At 28.1% G+C, this 20789-nt stretch overlaps 1 protein-coding gene across 2 annotated transcripts in view; it reads right to left on the reverse strand.

The window, feature by feature from the left end:
- The window catches only part of LOC145183845 (lysosomal-trafficking regulator-like), a 49239-nt gene that overhangs the window by 27094 nt on the left and 1356 nt on the right, over positions 1–20789 (reverse strand). For both annotated transcript variants that reach the window (XM_090086423.1, XM_090086422.1), the window contains exons 3-17: positions 19078–19154; positions 18646–18799; positions 18338–18401; positions 11874–12851; positions 11407–11569; positions 8153–9065; positions 7608–7787; positions 6467–6808; positions 6285–6342; positions 5995–6104; positions 3237–3784; positions 2674–2812; positions 2257–2437; positions 1660–1831; positions 1026–1182 (exon numbers count right to left, since the gene is read on the reverse strand). In XM_090086423.1, coding sequence (XP_089942549.1) covers positions 1026–1182; positions 1660–1831; positions 2257–2437; positions 2674–2812; positions 3237–3784; positions 5995–6104; positions 6285–6342; positions 6467–6808; positions 7608–7787; positions 8153–9065; positions 11407–11569; positions 11874–12851; positions 18338–18401; positions 18646–18799; positions 19078–19154 — 4236 coding nt within the window. The remainder of the gene's footprint in view (positions 1–1025; positions 1183–1659; positions 1832–2256; positions 2438–2673; positions 2813–3236; positions 3785–5994; positions 6105–6284; positions 6343–6466; positions 6809–7607; positions 7788–8152; positions 9066–11406; positions 11570–11873; positions 12852–18337; positions 18402–18645; positions 18800–19077; positions 19155–20789) is intronic.

Genomic DNA, 20789 nt, shown 5'->3' on the forward strand with positions numbered 1-20789 from the left:
AGATAACAGTCATTTGAGCAACAGAAAAGATAACAGTCATTTGAGCAACACATCTGTTCGCAACGCAGTGTTCTAAAGGAAATTTAAGTCGTGATGAATATGTTGCAATTGTTACTTTGTCCAATGAAGGATTAACAAATTGCCAACTTGGTAGAAGATTTGGAGTGTCTCATACAACAGTCGTTAGGGTTCTACAAAGGTTTGTAGAGACCAATGATCACGCTAGATGACTTAGCCAAGGAAGACCATGAGCTACCAATGCTGTGGAGGACTGATTTTTATTGCTTTGAACACTGAGAGAACAGTTCACTACTGCACAAAGTCTCCAAATATGACTTGCTGAGGTTCATGGAACTGCTGTTAGTCAAGTTACCATAAAAAGAAGACTTTGTGCTTTGAATTTACCACCTCGGGCAGCAGCTACTGGTCCCAGATTGTCTGTAGACTACCAAAGAAACAGACTGACTTTAGCAAAGAGACATATAAATTGGGAAATACATGATTGGGGACAGGTCCTATTTACAGATGAGTCAAGGTTTTGCCTTGTAAGTTCTGAGTGCTGCCCAAGAGTGTACAGAAGACCAAATGAAAGTTATTTCATTTGTAACATTTGAGAAGCCACTTTATATGAGCTACGACAAAGTCTTATCTACCTGTGGGAAGATATACCTCAAGAAACTATTAGATCTTTAATTGAAAGTATGCCACTGTGCTGTCAGGCTGTAATAACATCAAGAAGTGGTAACACTTATTGTTAAGTCAAAAATAATTCAATTTAAGCTGTATTAGTGTGCACAACAATAATAATCATTTTACTTTATTTTGTTAAATAAACCATATTTTGTTTGTTTTTTTCCACCATCCGCAAAGTTAATTTTTTCATTATCATCAAAATAATTGTGTTCATTTGCTCTATTCTTAATATGTTTGTCAAAATATATGATAATATTGACAATAAATAAAATAAATCAAAATGTATAAGTGGTGCATTAATTTTGCAGTTAAGTGTGCATATGAATAACTACCTGCAACTCAGCAGTAAATAAAGAAAGAATCTCTAAAGGATTTTCAAATAACTTCAGAGGTATTGAGTTTGCAACAAGATTTTCAGTAACAACATTCATGCAAAATGATAGCTCCTTGAATACAATACTATCCCAATTTAAAGACGAATCCATGTGACTAAAAAAAATTTAAACTAAGTAAAAATGTAAAAAGTCATAGAAAAAGTAATAAAAGTTAATGTAAACAAGAATTGGATAATCTTAAACCATATAGAACTAAGTCAAAAAACTTACAATAATGATTATACATATGGTTTTATTGTGTGAATACAACAATCACTATGGTTCACAGTGATAAAAAAATCTTATGATTTGGTGTCCTCATATCAAGCTGTAACTCAGAAACTGCAAAAAGTGAGTTAGTATACTATGGTATGAGTGAACTTGTGAGAAAAAAAAAAAAAAAAAAAAAAAAAAAAGGACAGGAAGAAAAAAATATGACTAAAGGGCGACAGGAAGTCACCATATGAAATTTTGTCATCTTCAAGCTCTAAAAAATGGAAAATGGTAATGGCAAACAGCATGTTTAAATTAATTTAGACATAACTTGCAGATATCTTTTTATGTTTAATTTTAGTAAATTACAAAATTATACCTTGTCCCTTGATTTGAGAAGTATTCATTTTTTTCAATATTGACATGAGCATTATTAGGTCCAAGAGAATACATATATATAGCTTTCATCTTATCCATAACTTGTTCTTCCACAACCCCATTAAGTTGAGTTTGAGCATCTTTTTTATGCTTCTGCATAAAGGAATGTTTTCCTAAAGAAAAATTGTTTAAAATTAAATGAAAAAAAGAGATAAATCTCCTGGATGTTAGCTATGTTAACTTGGGTGCAGATCTAAAGTAGGAGAAACCAAAACTGCAGATAAGTAAAGTTAATTTCTCATTCTTTAACATAACTGGATATGAAGCATTTATAGTTAATGTTTAAAAAACAACTTGTTTCAACAACAAATTGTCTCTTTCTTAGAATACTTATTTCAACCCTCCTCAGTCTTCGTTTTTATTGAGAACCAAATCTATAGGCTTAAATATTTAGATTTTGTTGGAACCATTAAACCTTGATGGAACTTCTACATTAATTGCATTCCTTTTAAAAATATTCAAAAGATTTATGAAAAATTAAAAAAACTAACAACAAGTATTACTTAAAAGTCTATTGTAAAAGAATATTGATAGATACCTTGGAACACCATGAAGACACCTGTATCGAGAAGCTTACCAGCCAATACTTTAGCCTTTAGTTCAACTTCATTTAAACCATGTCCAATAAGTGCAAATAATGATGCCTGACTTTGGACTGATCGGCATGGGTATTTCATTTGAACTGAAGGAAGTTGACAACCATCCAAAAAGGTGACAATCTAAACAAACTTTTATAACTTTAGCCTTTTTTTTTGCAGCTTTCTCTTAAATTTTTTTTAAAATAGCATCTACTGAACTTGACATGATATCTTCAGTGCATCAAACAAAAATCAAATTTTTTCTTAAAGTCTTAAAACCTTTGAACATTATATTTAACAAGTAAAAAAAACCCAACTTTAGCAGTATGAGGTTTAGAATGAACATATAACATTAAACAAATAAAAAAAAAATCAACCTTAGCAGTGTGAGGTTCAGATGGAACTAACAAAGTAACAATTAGATAATTCCAAACATTGAACAAAACACGATGCGGTACAATAACTTGATCAAAAGTACTTAACACCTCATTGTTGCCATAACTAGAAACTACCCATCTATAATTATTAAAGTATTTTAAAGTATTGTTAAATAAGTTTAAGCATACCTAATTTTAAAGTATTGCTAAATTTTAAAGTAATTTTCAAACTTTAAAGTATTGTTAAATAATTTTAAGCATACCTAATTTTAAAGTATTGTTAAATTTAAAGTAATTGTCAAGCTTTAAAGTATTGTTAAATAACTTTAACCATACCAATTTCATCATGAATTAATTTTTACTGTTTAAACTTTTTTTTTACTGTTTAAATTTTTACTGTTTAAATTTACAATAGATTAATAAATTTTTGGATTTTTTTTAAGGATTTGCAAACTAATATTTTATTCTTTTTATTTCTTAAAAAAAAAAAATTTAGTTTTTTTTTTTTTTGGTTATCTTTTCTAAATTCCTGATGTGCTTTCCCTACAAAAAAAACATTTTACCTGTACTGCAGAAGTCCACTTGAAGTCCCTAACCAAACTTCAAACATTGCATTTAAAGCACCAAATGAACATAAATGAATAAGTTCCTCAGAAATATATTCATTTTGCTCAAATGAGAAGTTCAATTTACTGAATCTTCTTCGAAGCTTTGACTCATTTGGTTTGCTAAAAAGATCATCTTTTAGACAGAACCACAGAGAAAAACATAACTCTTTATCAGGCCATAAAAAGTTACTTTTGAGTTGAAGTTTAATAGGAGCAACTTCAGATGCTGGTCGCTGCTGAATTTGACAATTTAAAATTTTCCTCCCATCTTCCTCATCTTTTTTTGAGACTCCATGATACTGGATACTTTCCATGTTGTGAACTAATTTTGTGTCTGCTTGTTGAGGAGACTTTGTGTCTGTTTGGCATTGAAATAAAGCCACTTTTCTTCTTGAGTTTATCCAACCAATATTCATTTGAACAGGGAAAGAAAGATATTTCTGAGGTCCAAACCTTTTAGAAGCAATTTCACTCATTTCCAGCAAGACAGAGGCTAGCCATTTCTATAGAAACCAAAAAACATAAAATTTATACAATGAAGAAAATATTCCACGCTCAATATAATCTTCTACGCTCTTGGAAATCTTGGAAATTGAAACATGATAAGTACTCTACAATAAATTTCTTTAATATTTTTCAATGTTAAATTATTATTTTTATAAATTTTTTGTAGTTAAAAATAATTTACAAGAAAGGAAATTTTTTATCCTATAATATTAAAACTACAAAAAAAAAAAAAAAATTAATTTTGTTCTGTAGGATAGATATTATTCTGTCATTGTGTTTTTTTATTGAGCTTCAGAATAAACAAACAAAAATTTTTGTAAAAACTTAACAACAAAAAAAGCAAAGGTTTTGAACAGTGTAAAAATGTAAAAATGTGACCAGGTGCTTTATATGAAAATACCTGACAGAAGACTGAATATTTGTTAAAATTATATAATGCTTTACTAAGCATTAAAGATGAAACATTAAATATTATATAAGCATTAAACATGTCGACAGATGAGTTTTGTAAATGTGAAAGGACACAAAGTTTCAGTGAAATAAATTAATTTGATTTATTTCATTTATTTGTCCACAGTTTGATATTTTACTTATTTTATGTCTATCAAATTGTTTTTAGTGACCCCAAAAATATGACTTGCAACTTCTATGAAAGGTATTGGTTGCTACTAATAAATGAAAGGTTCCACAAAAACTTTTTTTAATTAAACCTTAATTTTTTATTTGATAATATTAATGTTGATTATGTTAAATATGTTATTAGTAGGTCAGGGTCCACAACAGTTGTTCAAATAAGGCACCTATATTGTGTAATTGTCTCTAGAGAAAGAGAAATATCTCTACTGGGGTTAGTTTGGGTTAGATCTCAGAGAGAAAAAAGTTCCTGCCAGATTATTCAACCAAAATTGAAAATTGCATTCTTGAACTGGGGACCTATACACTGAAAATGTATAGTCTCCAAGTCAGGAATCTAAAGAACTTTTGAATCAAGAAACCTCAGCAGCAAGCTCAAATAGAAAAACCAACATTAAGATCCCCAACACAGCACTAGCCTCACTTAGATTTGATATATCACCTTCTCACAAGTTTAAAGTTTAATTTAAGGAAAACATTTTGATCTTGAAGTGTCTTACTTAAAAATTGACCCCAAAAAAAGGTTTGGAGAGCTAGAAATTGTAGATGAAGAAATGGATTCATCAGAGAAATTAGTAGCAGAAGAACTCATTAAAAGAATTTATGTACAAAAAAGGAATAATTCTGTGATGGTGTTGACTAAAGGGCTAATTACTGGAGAGTTCCACCAAAAGGTTAAGTTGTAGGAAAGATATCAGTGCAATCTCTGAACTATATGATCTCACATGCAAAAGGAAAAAAAAACAAAACAGTCAAGCAAGGAATATATCAAACCATAATGGATATTACTGGTTCAAATTCTACTTATTTACGGACAAGTTCAGGAAGGGAGGGTGTGATAATGACTTATCTAGAAAGAATTGATTGGAAAAACTTATTCAAAAGAGACTTTTTTGCCTGTATGTTGCATTCTGATGATTTAACCTTAAATATCTCATTTTAACATGGATGGGACCTACCAACTCAAAAAATAAGCTCACTGGTCCCATTGCCAAACTTTTACCAAAGGTAAATCAAATGAAGAGTCTAAAAATATTTGAACTAACAAAATAAATTGAACCACTTGCTCAAGTCCCTAGTGATGACACAATTTTCATCATATTCTATTGAAGCTTCTCTAAGATACAAATTAGTATGTTATTTGAAATATGGTGTCTCAGGTATCTTTGTTACATGTGTACCAAACATACCTGATTTGTCTTAACTTGACTAAGTATATTTGTTACAAATATGGTTTGACATAAAGGTCAAACATGCAACTTTAAACCTCACCACATTCTTAAACTGACATTTACTACAACTTTTGAAAATAATTGTTGAAAATTTTTGGATATGTTTTTACCAAGTAAAGAACCATTTTTACCAAGTAAGGAACCATATTTACCAAGTAAGGAACCATTTTTACCAAGTAAGGAACCATTTTAGTTAGAGCTTTAATAAAAATACTACCATAACTTCATTTCACATTATAAAATCACTCCCCTTGATTCTTGAGATATGAGGTACAATTTACATTTTTGGAGTACAAAATGACCAATCTTAAAATAAACCAGAAGCCACTATATACTTTTACCTTAGGTATATTTGCCAGTTTAAACAGGTGTAGGAACCCTTTAAGCTCAGGAGCAGTTAAAGAATAAGAAGAGAGTTGAGAGATCATCTTGCCTGTCACTTTGAGTAAATCTTAAATAAATAAAAAAAAACTCAACATTATAGTGAATAGACTACTTAAATCTTTTGTTAGTAAATGTTGAAAACATGCGTAGCATACAATTTTAAAGAAAACAAACATAAGAGATAATCACTTTTATTGTAGGGGAAAAATAATTAAAAAAAAAACATTTTAAAAATGTATAGACTTACCTGTTTGATTCACTGTAAGCAAGGTCGACAAGTCATTAATTATAATACCAAATAAACCCTGTGAATACAACACCACTGTTATAAAGATTTGATATAAATATATTATTTAAAGGATTATTATATAAAAAAAATTATTTATTCTGAAATAAATGTAAAAAAAAAATGCAAATTGTAAAAAACACCTGCTCATATAACACTTTATTATTCTGGAGTGAATAAAGCTGTTGTAAGTGAAGTTCTTCCAGAACTTCTGTCAAAAGTCCAACACTTTCACAGTTTTCCTGAGCAAACCTTATCAAACACTTTAAAAGCACGATGCATAACCATGGTTGATCAATCATAGGAGAAAAAGAAATTCCTTTACTAATGCTTTGTTTAGAAAACATAGGTTTATGGCGAGGAACTGAGTGTTTGGCATACTGATTTTTTTCAGATTCATCAGACTCTTCATCTGCTTCATACCCTTGTTCTTCAAAACCAAAACAAACATCTTGAAGATCGACATCAGACAGTTCTATTTGAGACTAAGTTTAAAAAATATTATGTAGAAAAAATCTGAAAAATTTAAATGATTTATCAGTGAATTTTTTTGCCAAAAACTTTTGATATTGTTTTCATATACCTTAGTGTTGAATAAGTAAACATATATCTTAGTTAGCCTGAACTGTTAAAAAATTATGAATAGTATCTTTGCTTGATTGTGGTTGAGTGCTACTCTTTCATAAATTAAGTAGTATATGTTTTTAGTATAAATTCTGTTAGTAGTTATGCATATTACATTGACAGTTTATAAAAAAAGTTTTAAAAAAACTTTTATTTTTTTTAATTTTAACTTGCATTCAAATGTTTCTTAACATTCATAATTTTGTAACTTAAAATTTCGTAATAATATTTAAAATTTTGTAATAATATTTAAATTTCGTAATTATACTAAAAATTCCATAATAATATTGAAAATTTTGTAATAATATTGAAAATTTTGTAATAATATTGAAAATTTTGTAATAATATTTAAATTTTGTAATTATACTAAAAATTTCATAATAATATTGAAAATTTTGTAATAATATTGAAAATTTCGTAATAATATTTAAAATTTCTTAATAATATTTAAAATTTCTTAATAATATTTTAAATTTAATAATAATATTTAAAATTTCATAATAATATTTAATATTTTGTAATAATATTTAAAATTTCCTAATAATATTTAACATTTCCTAATAATATTTAACATTTCCTAATAATATTTAAAAATTTTTTTATAATATTTAAACTTTTCCTAGTACTAAACAAGCAATTTAAAAAACCAGTAAAATGTACCTTTTGAAAAGAAAATGAACCATTTCGTTCTTTGATTTCAGGAACAAACACTCTTTGTGGATAGATAGAAGTATTAACAATAGATAAGCAGACATGTTGTCTTATTTGTGATTGAAGAACCTGTTGACTTATGAATGAATTCTTTAAGTGATTTGTAATATCTTCCTTCAAGCATTTGTTCTAATCATGATATTAACACACTTTAAAATAGTAAAAGTACAAAACAAAAATGTGTGCTCTAAAAATCATTTTTTATTCTTTTTGAGATAATGTAGGGTTGCAAGCAAAATTGATCTTCAAAATACATAACTTTCAAAAATATCCATTTGAATGCTTAAACAATTTTGAAAATCAGGTGATGTAAAAAAAGTCTTAAAAGAATTAAAAACCTCACCTTTTATATGCTTAGTAGTTTTAACTCATTTTGTCAATTTTAAATGTAAACCTATTTCTGTGTGTTTTTTCAAATTAACAAAACACATTGATTCTCTATTCATAAGAAGAAATGCAGTTAATTTTTTATCAAAAATAATATTGCTACTAACTGTGTTTGAAGCAACCAGCAACCGTATTAAAACCTGCAACCACACTAAAGCAGTAGAAATATCGCCAAAATGTTCTTCAAGATTACTTTTTAAAAAACCAGAAGCTCTTTCCATTAGCGCCTCATACATGACATAACATTTATTTATAAGTTCATACTTGTCAAACTCTGTTTTTACTATCTCATGCTCTTTGTATACAGAATCGATAATTGCAAGAACATATACCAAAACTGTATTTTCAGTAAATAGAATTTCAATTGGTTTTTTAAACAGCTCACAAGCCACAATAAAAAAAGTATTTATAATGTTTATGTGAGCTTTTTGAATTTCAATGCCACTTTTTTTTAAAACTGTAAGGTTACTAGCTGATACAACTTTGTACATTTGATTAAGTATCTCCACAGATTTGCAAGCAAGATGACAGTTACTATTGATAGCTAGATTTTGTAATGCCAAAACATAATTGAATGAATAAAGCAAATCAACCGAATGCTCATCAGGCTGCATATACAAAAGAATAAGCCACAGAAATCCTTCAACAATTGACTCATTAGAAATTGCAACAGAAGTAAAACAATGTTCAAAGTACTCATTGGGTAGAAAAAGTTTAAAGTTCGGAAGTATGATCAAAGAAAGTAAAACTTCTTGCATGAATGGGGAAATATTTAATACAAGACATGCAAAATGCTTGATTACACGCTGCGTAATAACAAAAGAACTTTTGATCAAATTATTCAGTTTGTTAATGAAATTGAACGCCTGAAATGTCTTTTTGTTTTTGTTATCAGTTTCATCATATGTGCCATTAATTTGCTGAGGTATAGATTGATTTTGTGAAAATGGGCTTGTAGACAGGATATGTGAAACCAAAGCTAGAGTTTTATCCATGACAGATTCATTAATTGTCTCTGACCTGTAGAAATAAAAAAGTTTATCACTAAATAACATAATTTATTTAAAAAAGTCTCTTTTCTCTTATAAAGCTTCTTCAGAGTGAAAATAAAAATTTCTTATAATAAATAAAACTGCTTCTATTTACTAAATACTAAATAAATAGAAGCAGCTTCTTTTGTAAAAATTTTTTATCTATTTGATTGTTAGAACTTATTGATTTTTTTATATGGAAATGTTTTTAAAAAAAACCTTTAATAGCAAAATTTTTCTAACTTAAAGCAGATATAAACTTTCTACAATTAAAAAAAAACTATCATCATCATCATCATCATCATCATCATCATCATCATCATCATCATCATCATCATCATCATCATCATCATCATCATCATCATCATCATCATCATCATCATCATCATCATCATCATCATCATCATCATCATCATCATCATCATCATCATCATCATCATCATCATCATCATCATCATCATCATCATCATCATCATCATCATCATCATCATCATCATCATCATCATCATCATCATCATCATCATCATCATCATCATCATCATCATCATCATCATCATCATCATCATCATCATCATCATCATCATCATCATCATCATCATCATCATCATCATCATCATCATCATCATCATCATCATCATCATCATCATCATCATCATCATCATCATCATCATCATCATCATCATCATCATCATCATCATCATCATCATCATCATCATCATCATCATCATCATCATCATCATCATCATCATCATCATCATCATCATCATCATCATCATCATCATCATCATCATCATCATCATCATCATCATCATCATCATCATCATCATCATCATCATTATCATTGTTATTGTTATCATCATTATTTTTATTATCATTATCATCATTATCAGCATCATCATCATTATTATTGTTAATAACACTAGTAACAACAACAACAATTATAATAATAGTAACAATAATATATGCTTTAGCTGATAGCTGGGGTTCAAAATTGCTTTATAATAAAAAGAGAAAAACATTTTATTCTTTAAAATGTTTTACCAGATTATTTCTGAATGCAAAAAAGAACATGGGAGATTTATGAAAAAGATTAGAAATTTTATTCAAGCAGGCAAAGTTATGTTTATTATTGTTTTTTTATTTGATATTTATTACTATAAAGTAACAATATGAGCTGGTGTGGGATTTTTAAAAAAAAGACTTTAGATTTTCGAACACGCTTAATGTTTAATGAATTTCTTTGCTATTTTTTAGTTAACATTCTCTTAACATGCAATATGATTCTTTTAAAATCTTTTAAGTCCCATGTTTTTATCTAAAAATGTCTTTAAGAAATGCAAATGTAAAAAAAAAAAAAATTTTTCCAACTTCTTTTTAGAGTAACTTACAAAAAAATCAATCTTAAGTATAATGGCAGCATATAACAAGTTTTCTGGCCGAAATTCACTCTGTGACAAATACACGTAACTATGCTATGAAGGCATAAAATCTATAAAATGATGTTACTTTCAAAGAGCATGGATGCCTTGAAATACCAGGTAGAAATTATTGTAAGTTAAAATACCAGGTAGAAATTATTGTAAGTTTAAATACCAGGTAGAAATTATTGTAAGTTAAAATACCAGGTAGAAATTATTGTAAGTTAAATTACCAGGTAGAAATTATTGTAAGTTAAAATACCAGGTAGAAATTATTGTAAGTTAAAATACCAGGTAGAAATTATTGTAAGTTAAAATACCAGGTAAAAATTATTGTAAGTTAAAACACCAGGTAGAAATTATTGTAAGTTAAAATACCAGGTAGAAATTTGTAAGTTAAGGCAAGTTGATAGGTAAAAAACATCTGTATTGTAATTTTATTTTATAAAAAAAAGTTTAAAGTAAATTTTCAAAGGAATTTTAACAGACTTCGTTTTGCAGCATTTTGCAAATGTGTAAAACATAAACTTTTTTGTAAACAAACTTTTTTTTTTTAAAGTTTTTGAAAATTCATAATATTACAAATAAACTTTTGAAAATTCATAATACAAATAAAGTTTACTTACTCTATAATCTTTTTACAAGACTAACTCCATGAATTTCATAAATCATGAAATTATCAAAGCTGTTAACTACTTTATTACTACAATAAAGTATTTTCTAGAAACTGTTCAAAAAACTAAAAAATTAACAGAACAATACCTATAAAAATAAACTTAACTACTAGAATTTTTAATTATTTTAATTATTTTACTTATTGCAAAAGTTACTTGTTACAATAAATTATTTTCTATAAACTGTTCAAAAAACTAAAAAAATTAACAGAAAGATATAAAAATTTATTAAACTTACCGAGACAGAATTAATACTAAAGTTGAATCAATATCAATGCACTGACACAAACTGATGTTGCTAAGAGAATATAAAAGTTGTTCTATAATATAGACATTGTTCTCTTCCATAAACCAGTTGAGGAGGAACTTTCCACAATTAGAAACGAAACATACAGGATCACCTAATTTTTAAACAGTATTCTAAGACTAAAAAGTTCTCAAAAAATAGTTTTTCAGGTCATATATCAGTTGAATGTATAACAAATCTGTATAAAAACTTTATGTTCATAAAATCCAAATTTTTTAAAAACTTGATTAAGCACTATACTTAGATTTGCTTATAATTGCCTTTTAAACTTCAGTATTTCAACTTGTTTTTTGTACAATGCATGCTGTTAGATTTCAAAGTATAAGCAATATTTTAAATTACAGTGTGTAAAAGTTACTTGTAACCATGCTGCTAAATTTTAAAACAAAATGACTGACCTGAACTGACTCCAGTTACCTTCGCATCATTTAGCTTTTTATCTATATTGAATTCGTCAGATGTCAGTAGTAAATTCTCAATGTCAGATATATCACTGGAATGAGACTCCACAGACAAATTAATCATCATGTCTTTTGTGGTATTTTTAGATTTAACCACTTTTTTATCTGCAGAGTGATAAGAGATTTTCTTTTTTCTGTTTTTCCATATGATACAACAAGAGTTATTCTCTTCTACAATTTTGCTGAGCTTAATAATTTGTTTAAATATATAATGTATGCAACTCCTGCTCCATTTTAAAAACTTGTCTGAATCTAAATGGCTATACTGATCATAGCTTAAAAGTATTTGTTTTAATAAATGGAAAAAATCTTTGTTGATGAATTGAGTAATAAGTTTATTAACATCACTGTGCTTACATGGTGAAGTGAAAAGTACTGATGTGCACTGATTAAGACATGCAAGAGATGCAATATAGGTGTTAAGACAAACAAGATAGCCAGAAATTAGGCCAGATTGTAAATATAAACTACAAATTTTAGAAAAGTTGCTAAAAAAGTCACTTGATAAAATCAAATTTACACCAATTCGGGAACATCCAGCTTGGTAAAGTAACACTGCTATCAGTTTAATCAAAATAAAACTCAATGGAGCAGCCTCACATTCTAAAACAACTGATAAACATTTACCTATAAAATCAATATTTGTAGCTGTATTTTTACGCATTGTATCATTCTGCATAAGAGTAAGAAAACCAGATGCCAATAATAGAAATAACTGATTCCGTTTAACTGTCCTATCAAAACATAAAGTTGTTGTTGGTAAATTATCTACTTTGCTTTCTAGCTTCAATGATGCAAGTTTTGTTGAAAAAATGTCTCTGATTAACTTTTTAAACTGTGCATTTATAGAAACAACATCCCATTTATCAGATAATGATTCAATAAAACTGAAATTGTCTTCATCAGAACATTGCCCTAAATAAACAACAAAAAACATACAAAAAGGCAAAAAAAAGTGATACTTCCCACTTTAAAAAATCAATTTAAAATATAAATTTGATACATACATACATACATACATACATACATACATACATACATACATACATACATACATACATACATACATACATACATACATACATACATACATACATACATACAAAAACGAAGGAAGTACAACTATTTATGATACTTAAAGTTTCATGTCTAGCAGTAATCATCAGCCATGAAATACAAAACAAAAATAGTTACAAAATTACAAAACTAAAGTGGTATGTGTACTGACACATCAAAAGAAAAAAGAAAGAGTTTTTGCCTCATCACCTATGTCAAATTGGGATAGAAAAATTTTCTTTTCATAGGGTGTTTCAAATTGCATGGTTTTTTTTGAGAATAAATCAAACACATAACTTTAATTCACTTTCAAAAACATTTTATTGGTAATTGAAGCATCAGTTATGATATTTACATACAAAAAATAGTATCTGTCAAATGGCCTCTTCTGGGCAGCTCTACAGACATCCACTCTTTTGTTAAAATTTTTAATGAAATTTTGACAAAATGAGGTTCTATATCACCAATAACATGAATAACTTCATCCTTCAGTTCAGGAATTGACTGTGGATTATTCTTATAGATCTGGCTTTTCATGTAACCCCAAAGAAAATAATCCAACAGTGATAAATCATATAATCATGGTGGCCAATTAATGTTATCATTTCTCCTGATAACATGTCCAATTTGTAATTTGGTACACAATTAAGTGATTGTTTTATTAGCAGAATGAAATGTAGCACTATCCTGTTGAAACCAAATATTCTCTAGATCAGTATTCATTAATTCAGACCACAAAAATTCAGTCCGACAATATCAATTACCATTGACATTAGTGTTTTCAAAGGAGGTCCAGTTACACCACCTCAAACAGTGACTCATTTAGGATGCATAGGTTTCTACTTAATAATCCGTCAATTTACCTCACCTCATACAGCGGAGAAAATAGAATTAGCCTCACCTTTATTTTTTGTTCTAATTTAACAAAAATCACAGTGAAACAATTATGAAATCTACTTTATTTCTTATTACTTCTACTACAACTAAAAAGTTTATAAATTGGTATGTTTAATTTATTACAAGTGGAAAAAAAATTAAAAGGATTCAATTTGTGGAGAAAATTGAATTAGCCTCATTAGTGTTATATACAAAAAATAAAGAAAATATTTTGTTTTTATGCTCATTTAGTATTTAGTATTGCTTCCTGAATTTTTAATGACTTCAAATATGCGGTTTGACATACTAGTCACAAGATTTTGGATAGTTTCTACAGATATTTCATTCCAAGCTTCTCTGATATGAATTTTCAGCTCCAAGGTGCATTCAAATTGCTTACCATTTTCATAAACTTTTCTAGAAAGTATTTCCCATAGATTTTCAATTGGGTTAAGATCTGGACTACGTGCGGGCCATTCCATTACGTGAATATTTTTTTCTCTAAACTAAGCTTTTGTAACCTTTGAATTATGGATAGTAGCATTATCTTGTTGGAAAGTGAAATTTTCAACCATCAATTCCTCACCATGTTCAAGTAAACTTATTTCTAATAAGTCAATGTAGTCCTGTGAATTCATTTTTGTTGAAATCCATGCCAGTGGAAGTTTTCCAGCAAAGGAAAAAGCCCCCCAAACCATAACATTTCCACCCCCAAAGTTACGACTCATCTGAGTTTCTTTCTCTTTTCGAAGATCGTGCCAGTAATATTAATAGCCATCAGGACCATCTAGATTGAACTTTTTTTCATCACTAAAGAGAACTTGATGCTACTCTTCTTGCCAAGACATGTGTTCTTTTGCAAATTGTAATCTAACTTTTTTATGACGAGCAGTAAGTTTTGGTTTTGGTTTATGCTTTTTCCAAACTGTGTTTGGATCTTCATGTAAGATTTGTCTCACACGTTGAACAGATACAGGTAATTGTAAATCAGCACGAATTTGAGATGCAGTCATGTGCTGAGCAGCAGCACCATGTACAATAACTCCTTTAGTACAATTATCAATTTTACGTTTGCCACCACTTCCCTTATAAGCTCCATAATTAACGCCAATCTTGAAGTAATTGTTAACCACTTTTGGAGATCTTTTAATTTTCTTTGCAATTTCCCGATTAGATAAGCCTGTATCTTTGTATGCTTTGATTACTGCTAATTCTTCATTCGTTAAACGCTTACCACATCCCATTTCAAATTAAGGTATCAAAAACCAAATGTTAAAAACTTTATGAGCACTGATTTCACAGTCTTTGTTTAACTTACAAATAATAATAAAAAACTAACTCACAAATGTGTATCACCAGATCAAAATATACAAGTAAACTGAAAATAATTATTGATAAGGCTAATTCTATTTGTTACCGCAAATATCAAGTATTATGAATTTTATGGTTTTATCAAATGTACCACAATTTAATTATGCTATATTATAATCTAAAAAGTTGTTGTTTGTAACAAGTATATGTGTGTGGAAACAAAAGATGTACCGCACAAACTTGTTCACAGATTTACAAAATATTGGATCAGTACATGGTGAGGCTAATTCTATTTTCTCCACTGTATATGGTAATTTTGTTTACTAACAAAGCCACCAAGTTCAAAATGTACCTCATCGGAAAACTTGATTTTGTGAGAAAAAAAAGCTGCTCGTTCATTTATAAAATTGACAAATGAACGACGCTTTATATGATATAATGGCTTAAGTTCCTATGTTACTTGAATCTTATATGCCTTCAAAGTTACATCCTTGTGTAAAATACACCATGTTGTTGAGTCCAACTTGTTGTGAGCATTGTCTAATGAACACTTCAAGGTCTTCAGCAATAATTTCACAAACCAATTCAATATTTTCTTGTGAACGTCCACTATGACGGTAATTTCCAGTTTTTATATCTTCTACTGAACCAGTTTTTTGAAATTTTTTTAACAATTTGATGAATAGTGCTTTCAGATGGACAATTATGCAAACCATAAAACTTATTTAATTTTTTTAAAGCACTTTTCACAGAATGCTAATTTTCATAAAATAATTCAACAATTTGAATAGATTGTTGTATGGTGCATGAAGCCATTTTTATAAATGTCATACATCACACTTCTTAAATGTAAAAACACACAGATAAATTTAGCATGCCATCTGTATTTTATTTATTCATAAAAAAACTGTGCAATTTTAAACACCCTTTATATCTATTTCTGTATTCATGCATTATGATCAGATACTTTTTTTACAGGCATAGCATGCAACTTTTGTAGTATTTTTCATTTTTTTTTTTTTTTCTAAGTTATTGGAAGTGACAATGGCTTGGTATTATATGCTTCTTGTAATACATTACTGAAATAAGGGACATTTTGTTTTACCTATGCAGGTACTAGATTTTCTTTTAAGATTGGTGAATTTTTGTAAAATGTGGTGATTGTGTGAACTTATTGTCTTTCATGCTTGGCATGAAGCTGTAGTTTACTTTGATGGAGTCTCTATTAAACATTTTGTGGAGGTTGTGTTACAATGGAAAATGTTGGTCAACTAGTTTTAAAAATTGCTTTCCTATATATTGGTGCTAACATTTTTGCTCAAAGGAGGATTAAACCAGATAACTTAGCCTTTAGGATTTTTGTTGATAGTGAGTTGCAAGTACAATTACTCAACAAAAATGTCTTTGCTTGGATTCAATTTCCTGATGAAAAAACAAACAACACTGCAATACATCATCTGCATTATACTCTAGAAGCTTTCAGAGCATAATACTTTCATTAGAGGAAAAGCATTTGTACATCAAAATTGGACTCAAAGCTACATTTGTGATAAAATTTCCACATGTTTGTGTTTGCAATTTTCATAAAGGTTTTGATTAGATGCGATTTGCCTTAGATGTGTTAAAGAAATCAATTCAAGTGCCTTTAATCAAATTTCAATTTTAAATGATAAAAATATTTGTTTGTGAGCCAAACACATTTGATTGTGTCATTGAAAAATGCACTGCATGCAAAAGTATAAAACAATTCAAAAAATACAAATTTGACTTTAAAGTATCCTTGCACTCACAGAGAAAACCCAAAACTAAATGTTATGCAAACATCAAAAAGATCTCAAAGAAGTTTACTGGAGTGGAACTTATTCAGCATATTGCAGTAAAGTACAAGAAACTTGTCAAACACATGATTGTTAAACAAAGCCAATTAACAATTTTCAAGAAATTGAAGGGAGTTTCAATGAAAAAATCACACAAACTGTGGTAACCCAAGTTAACTGGGCTGAAAATGTAAAGTATTTTGATCAAATTGAGCCACAAGCGGCTCATTTTTGTCAAATCTAAATTTCAATCATGAACACATTGAATTAAAAATATTCACCACTTTGTTTCTGATTTAACTGATTATACAAAGTCTTCAGTTGTAATATTAATTGACAAAATCCCTCAATTTATTCCTAATAAGTCAAAGAAGTGCTTATGTTCAGTGACAATGTCACTTTTCAATTTAAAAACAAGGACATTATTGCTGCAATGTTAAGAAAAATTTCATAAAAAAAATTCTACTGACATTTCTTTGCAGCAATACATGGAAAAAGAATAGCTGTGGAATAGGAGCTATGGTTAAGCAAGCAGCTGAGAGTCAATTCTAATCAATCCAAGATCAAATCAGCATTCTTTTAAATCAAGTTTAATGACTCATATTTGACATACGATTTACCACAACCAAAAAGTTTTTTTGGCTAACCTGATTTTAAAAGTTGTTGCTCTAGTTGTTGCTATAGTCCAAGCAACTATAGCAACAACTAGAGCAACAACTTTTAAAAAATCAAATTAAGCCGAGTTTGGTACTCACTTTTAAGAAAATGATCTGTTGGCATCAAATAATTTAAATGCATCTTATTCAAGGACAAAAATAAGTATTGAATAATACTAACTAGATTTTTAAAGCAATTGTTGTGTTCTGGCATTTTACTTATCAATTTTTGAACTTATTAAACTTGTGTTAAGTAGCACTTTTTTCAAGTTTTTGTTTTTCAAAGACTTAAATTAATTTATCAACTTTTTTTTTTGCCTTTCTTCTGAACTTTGGAGTGATCTACTTTAAATTTCATTTTGTCACTGAAGATTATATTTGCCGCTTATTTACATATTTGTGCATTTCTTTGCTCTTAGAGAAAAACAAAATGTGTTTTATTAAATTAAAAAAAGATAAAAGGTTAATAAAACATTTTTCTCTTCCATTTTAGGAATGATATAATCCTGAAAATTTGTTTCAAAATTAACACATTTGATGAAAAATAGTTTATTTTTGTGCATTCTTATTTTAATACTTCAACTGTTTTATATCACTTTTTGTTTAAAGCAACAGTTTTTAAAAAAACCAAAAAAAAATCTTTTATAGGTTTCTCTTTAATAGTTATATAAAAGAATCATGGTACCTTGTAATATAAGAGGAAGTAGAGAGAAAAGCAAACTAGATAGCTCATTGCAGCATGTTAAAATCTAAAAGGTAAATGTGAAAATAAATAAAAAATTTATCATGAAGATAACTCTAAAAGTTTAAAATTCTTATAGAATGTGTTTTCTTAGAACATCTTTTAATAACAACTATGAGCATACTATATTTTTTGTTATTTTTTGTATTACACTTTTTTTTTACTTTTATTGACTTAGCTTATATAACTTATTTACAAGCTATGATGAGTAATTTAAAAAAAAAAAAAAAAAAACTTTGACTAGGAACTACTTTTATTCCGTAGCGTTCGATCGCAACTACTAAATGGAGTCCATAACCTTTTGATAAAAAATCTAAGAGATGATCAGGCTCATCACCAGTTAGCATACACTCTTCATCAACACTCAAAAGGAATTGTGAAGCAAGAACATTGCAAAAATCATTTCTAAAAAAAAAAAAGAAGTCTTAATTAAATCTTCATATGCAAACATTTGATAAGTTTGATTCTTTTTTTTTTTTTTAAATCCCAGTTATTGCAATACACAAATAGCAGATATAATATGAGATAAACTCAGAGACAAGTTAAAAGAAAGTCTTTTTAACTCATTTTGGTAAATTGCTAAATAAAAGTTTCTTGATTATTTTTCAAATTAAATTTTAACAAAATTATAAATGGAAATGCTGCAAACAAAACTTTTTAAAATTTATTAAAAAAAACTTTACCCAATGCTTGATGCAAAGCCATTTTTACTATCAGTGATACTTTGAAACACAAGATTTTTCCAGATGTCACTTTTTAACTAAAAAATGTGTATTTGTGTGTGAGTGAATGTGTGTGTATATTATATATATATATATATATATATATATATATATATATATATATATATATATATATATATATATATACACACACACACACACACACACACACATATGCGTACATATATTGTTGCACACACACAGATATATATATATATATATATATATATATATATATATATATATATATATATATATATATATAACACCTGCAGAATTGATTTAGAATAAAAGCAGATTTAAGGGTGGTCTAGGAGCTCCAAAGTTAACAAACTAAGAGGCAAAATCTTATAATTAAAGGTTTCACTTTTGTTTAATTCCATTATGGCCACAGTAAAGGTTTTTAGCTTGCTTGTACACTACCAACCAAAAGTTTGGAGTTACTTAAAAATAATGCATTTACTTGTATTTTTGCATAAAATTATTTGCTTTTTTGAAAACATTTTGTGTAAATTACAGATAATAACATAATAAATATAGTTTTAAAAATCTATTTCTATTGAAAAAAATACATTTTTGTATTTTTTTTCAATAGAAATAGATTTTTAAAACTATTGTATTTGTTAAAAATAAATGTATTGTTTTGTTTAATAGCTGCCTTAAACAATCTTGGCATTCTGATTTTTCCAGTATTTTTGTTGTTAGATTCTCCCAGGCATCATGTAGAAAGTCCCAGAGGTTATTTTTGAATATTGGAAAATGATTTCGGATATTATAGTCTAATTCTTCCCATAGTAACTCAATGGGATTCAAATCCTTGAATTTGAACCTCATTGAGTTGCTATGGGAAACTCTTGCATTCTTTCTTTTCTATATTTTCTCTACATACTATTGCATGTTTAGGGTTGTTATCCTGTAACAGAACATTTTTTTTGTAGTAGAACAACAGAACAACATTAAATGTACCCCTGGTGGACTTGGATTATACTTTAGAATATTTCTATAGGCCTCCTTCTTTAATATGCCATGGATTTAAAGGTCAGCTGCGCCATTTGATGATAAACATCTGCAGGCCAAAACTGAGCCACCACTGTGTTTAAATGTTGGAGCAATACAGACTGGTATCATCTTCTCTTCAGATGTATGGTATATATTGAAACCCCAATGTATCTTTGCTTACTTCAATCTTTAACAGAGAACTTTTTACTGCAATCTATCCTTTAGACAATGGCTAGAAAGTCTCTTTATTGTCCCTTGAACTCCTATTCAGAATGTTTTAACTTTCTTTGCAACTTTTCAAACAGAATAATGTTTTTTGTGAAAAGTGATAATCGCACTTCTATTTGTAATGCTTATCTCCTTTGCTTTTATCATACTTTTAAAATATATAGGATAATGCACTAAACCATCTGTAAATTTGAAATTCTTTAAGAATTATCATTATATTATTACTTAAATGTTTATACAAGGTGGGATCAACGCTGCAGAAATGACTTTCAATTGATGTATTTACTTTGAACTAAAAGCAGAAAGCAAGTTGAGAATAAAATGAAAAATAATGTCTTAAACTGACCAAATTATAACAAAGCAATACTGCTGATTACACCTGTAAGTTAAAGAATATATAGCAATCTTTTTGTTGACATAGTTAAACTACATTAACAAACAACAAT

The sequence above is a fragment of the Hydra viridissima genome, unplaced genomic scaffold, assembly GCF_058129835.1.
Source record: "Hydra viridissima isolate aposymbiotic clone 2 unplaced genomic scaffold, HvirCarnegie_v1 scaffold_4, whole genome shotgun sequence".
NCBI classification, from domain to species: domain Eukaryota; kingdom Metazoa; phylum Cnidaria; class Hydrozoa; order Anthoathecata; family Hydridae; genus Hydra; species Hydra viridissima.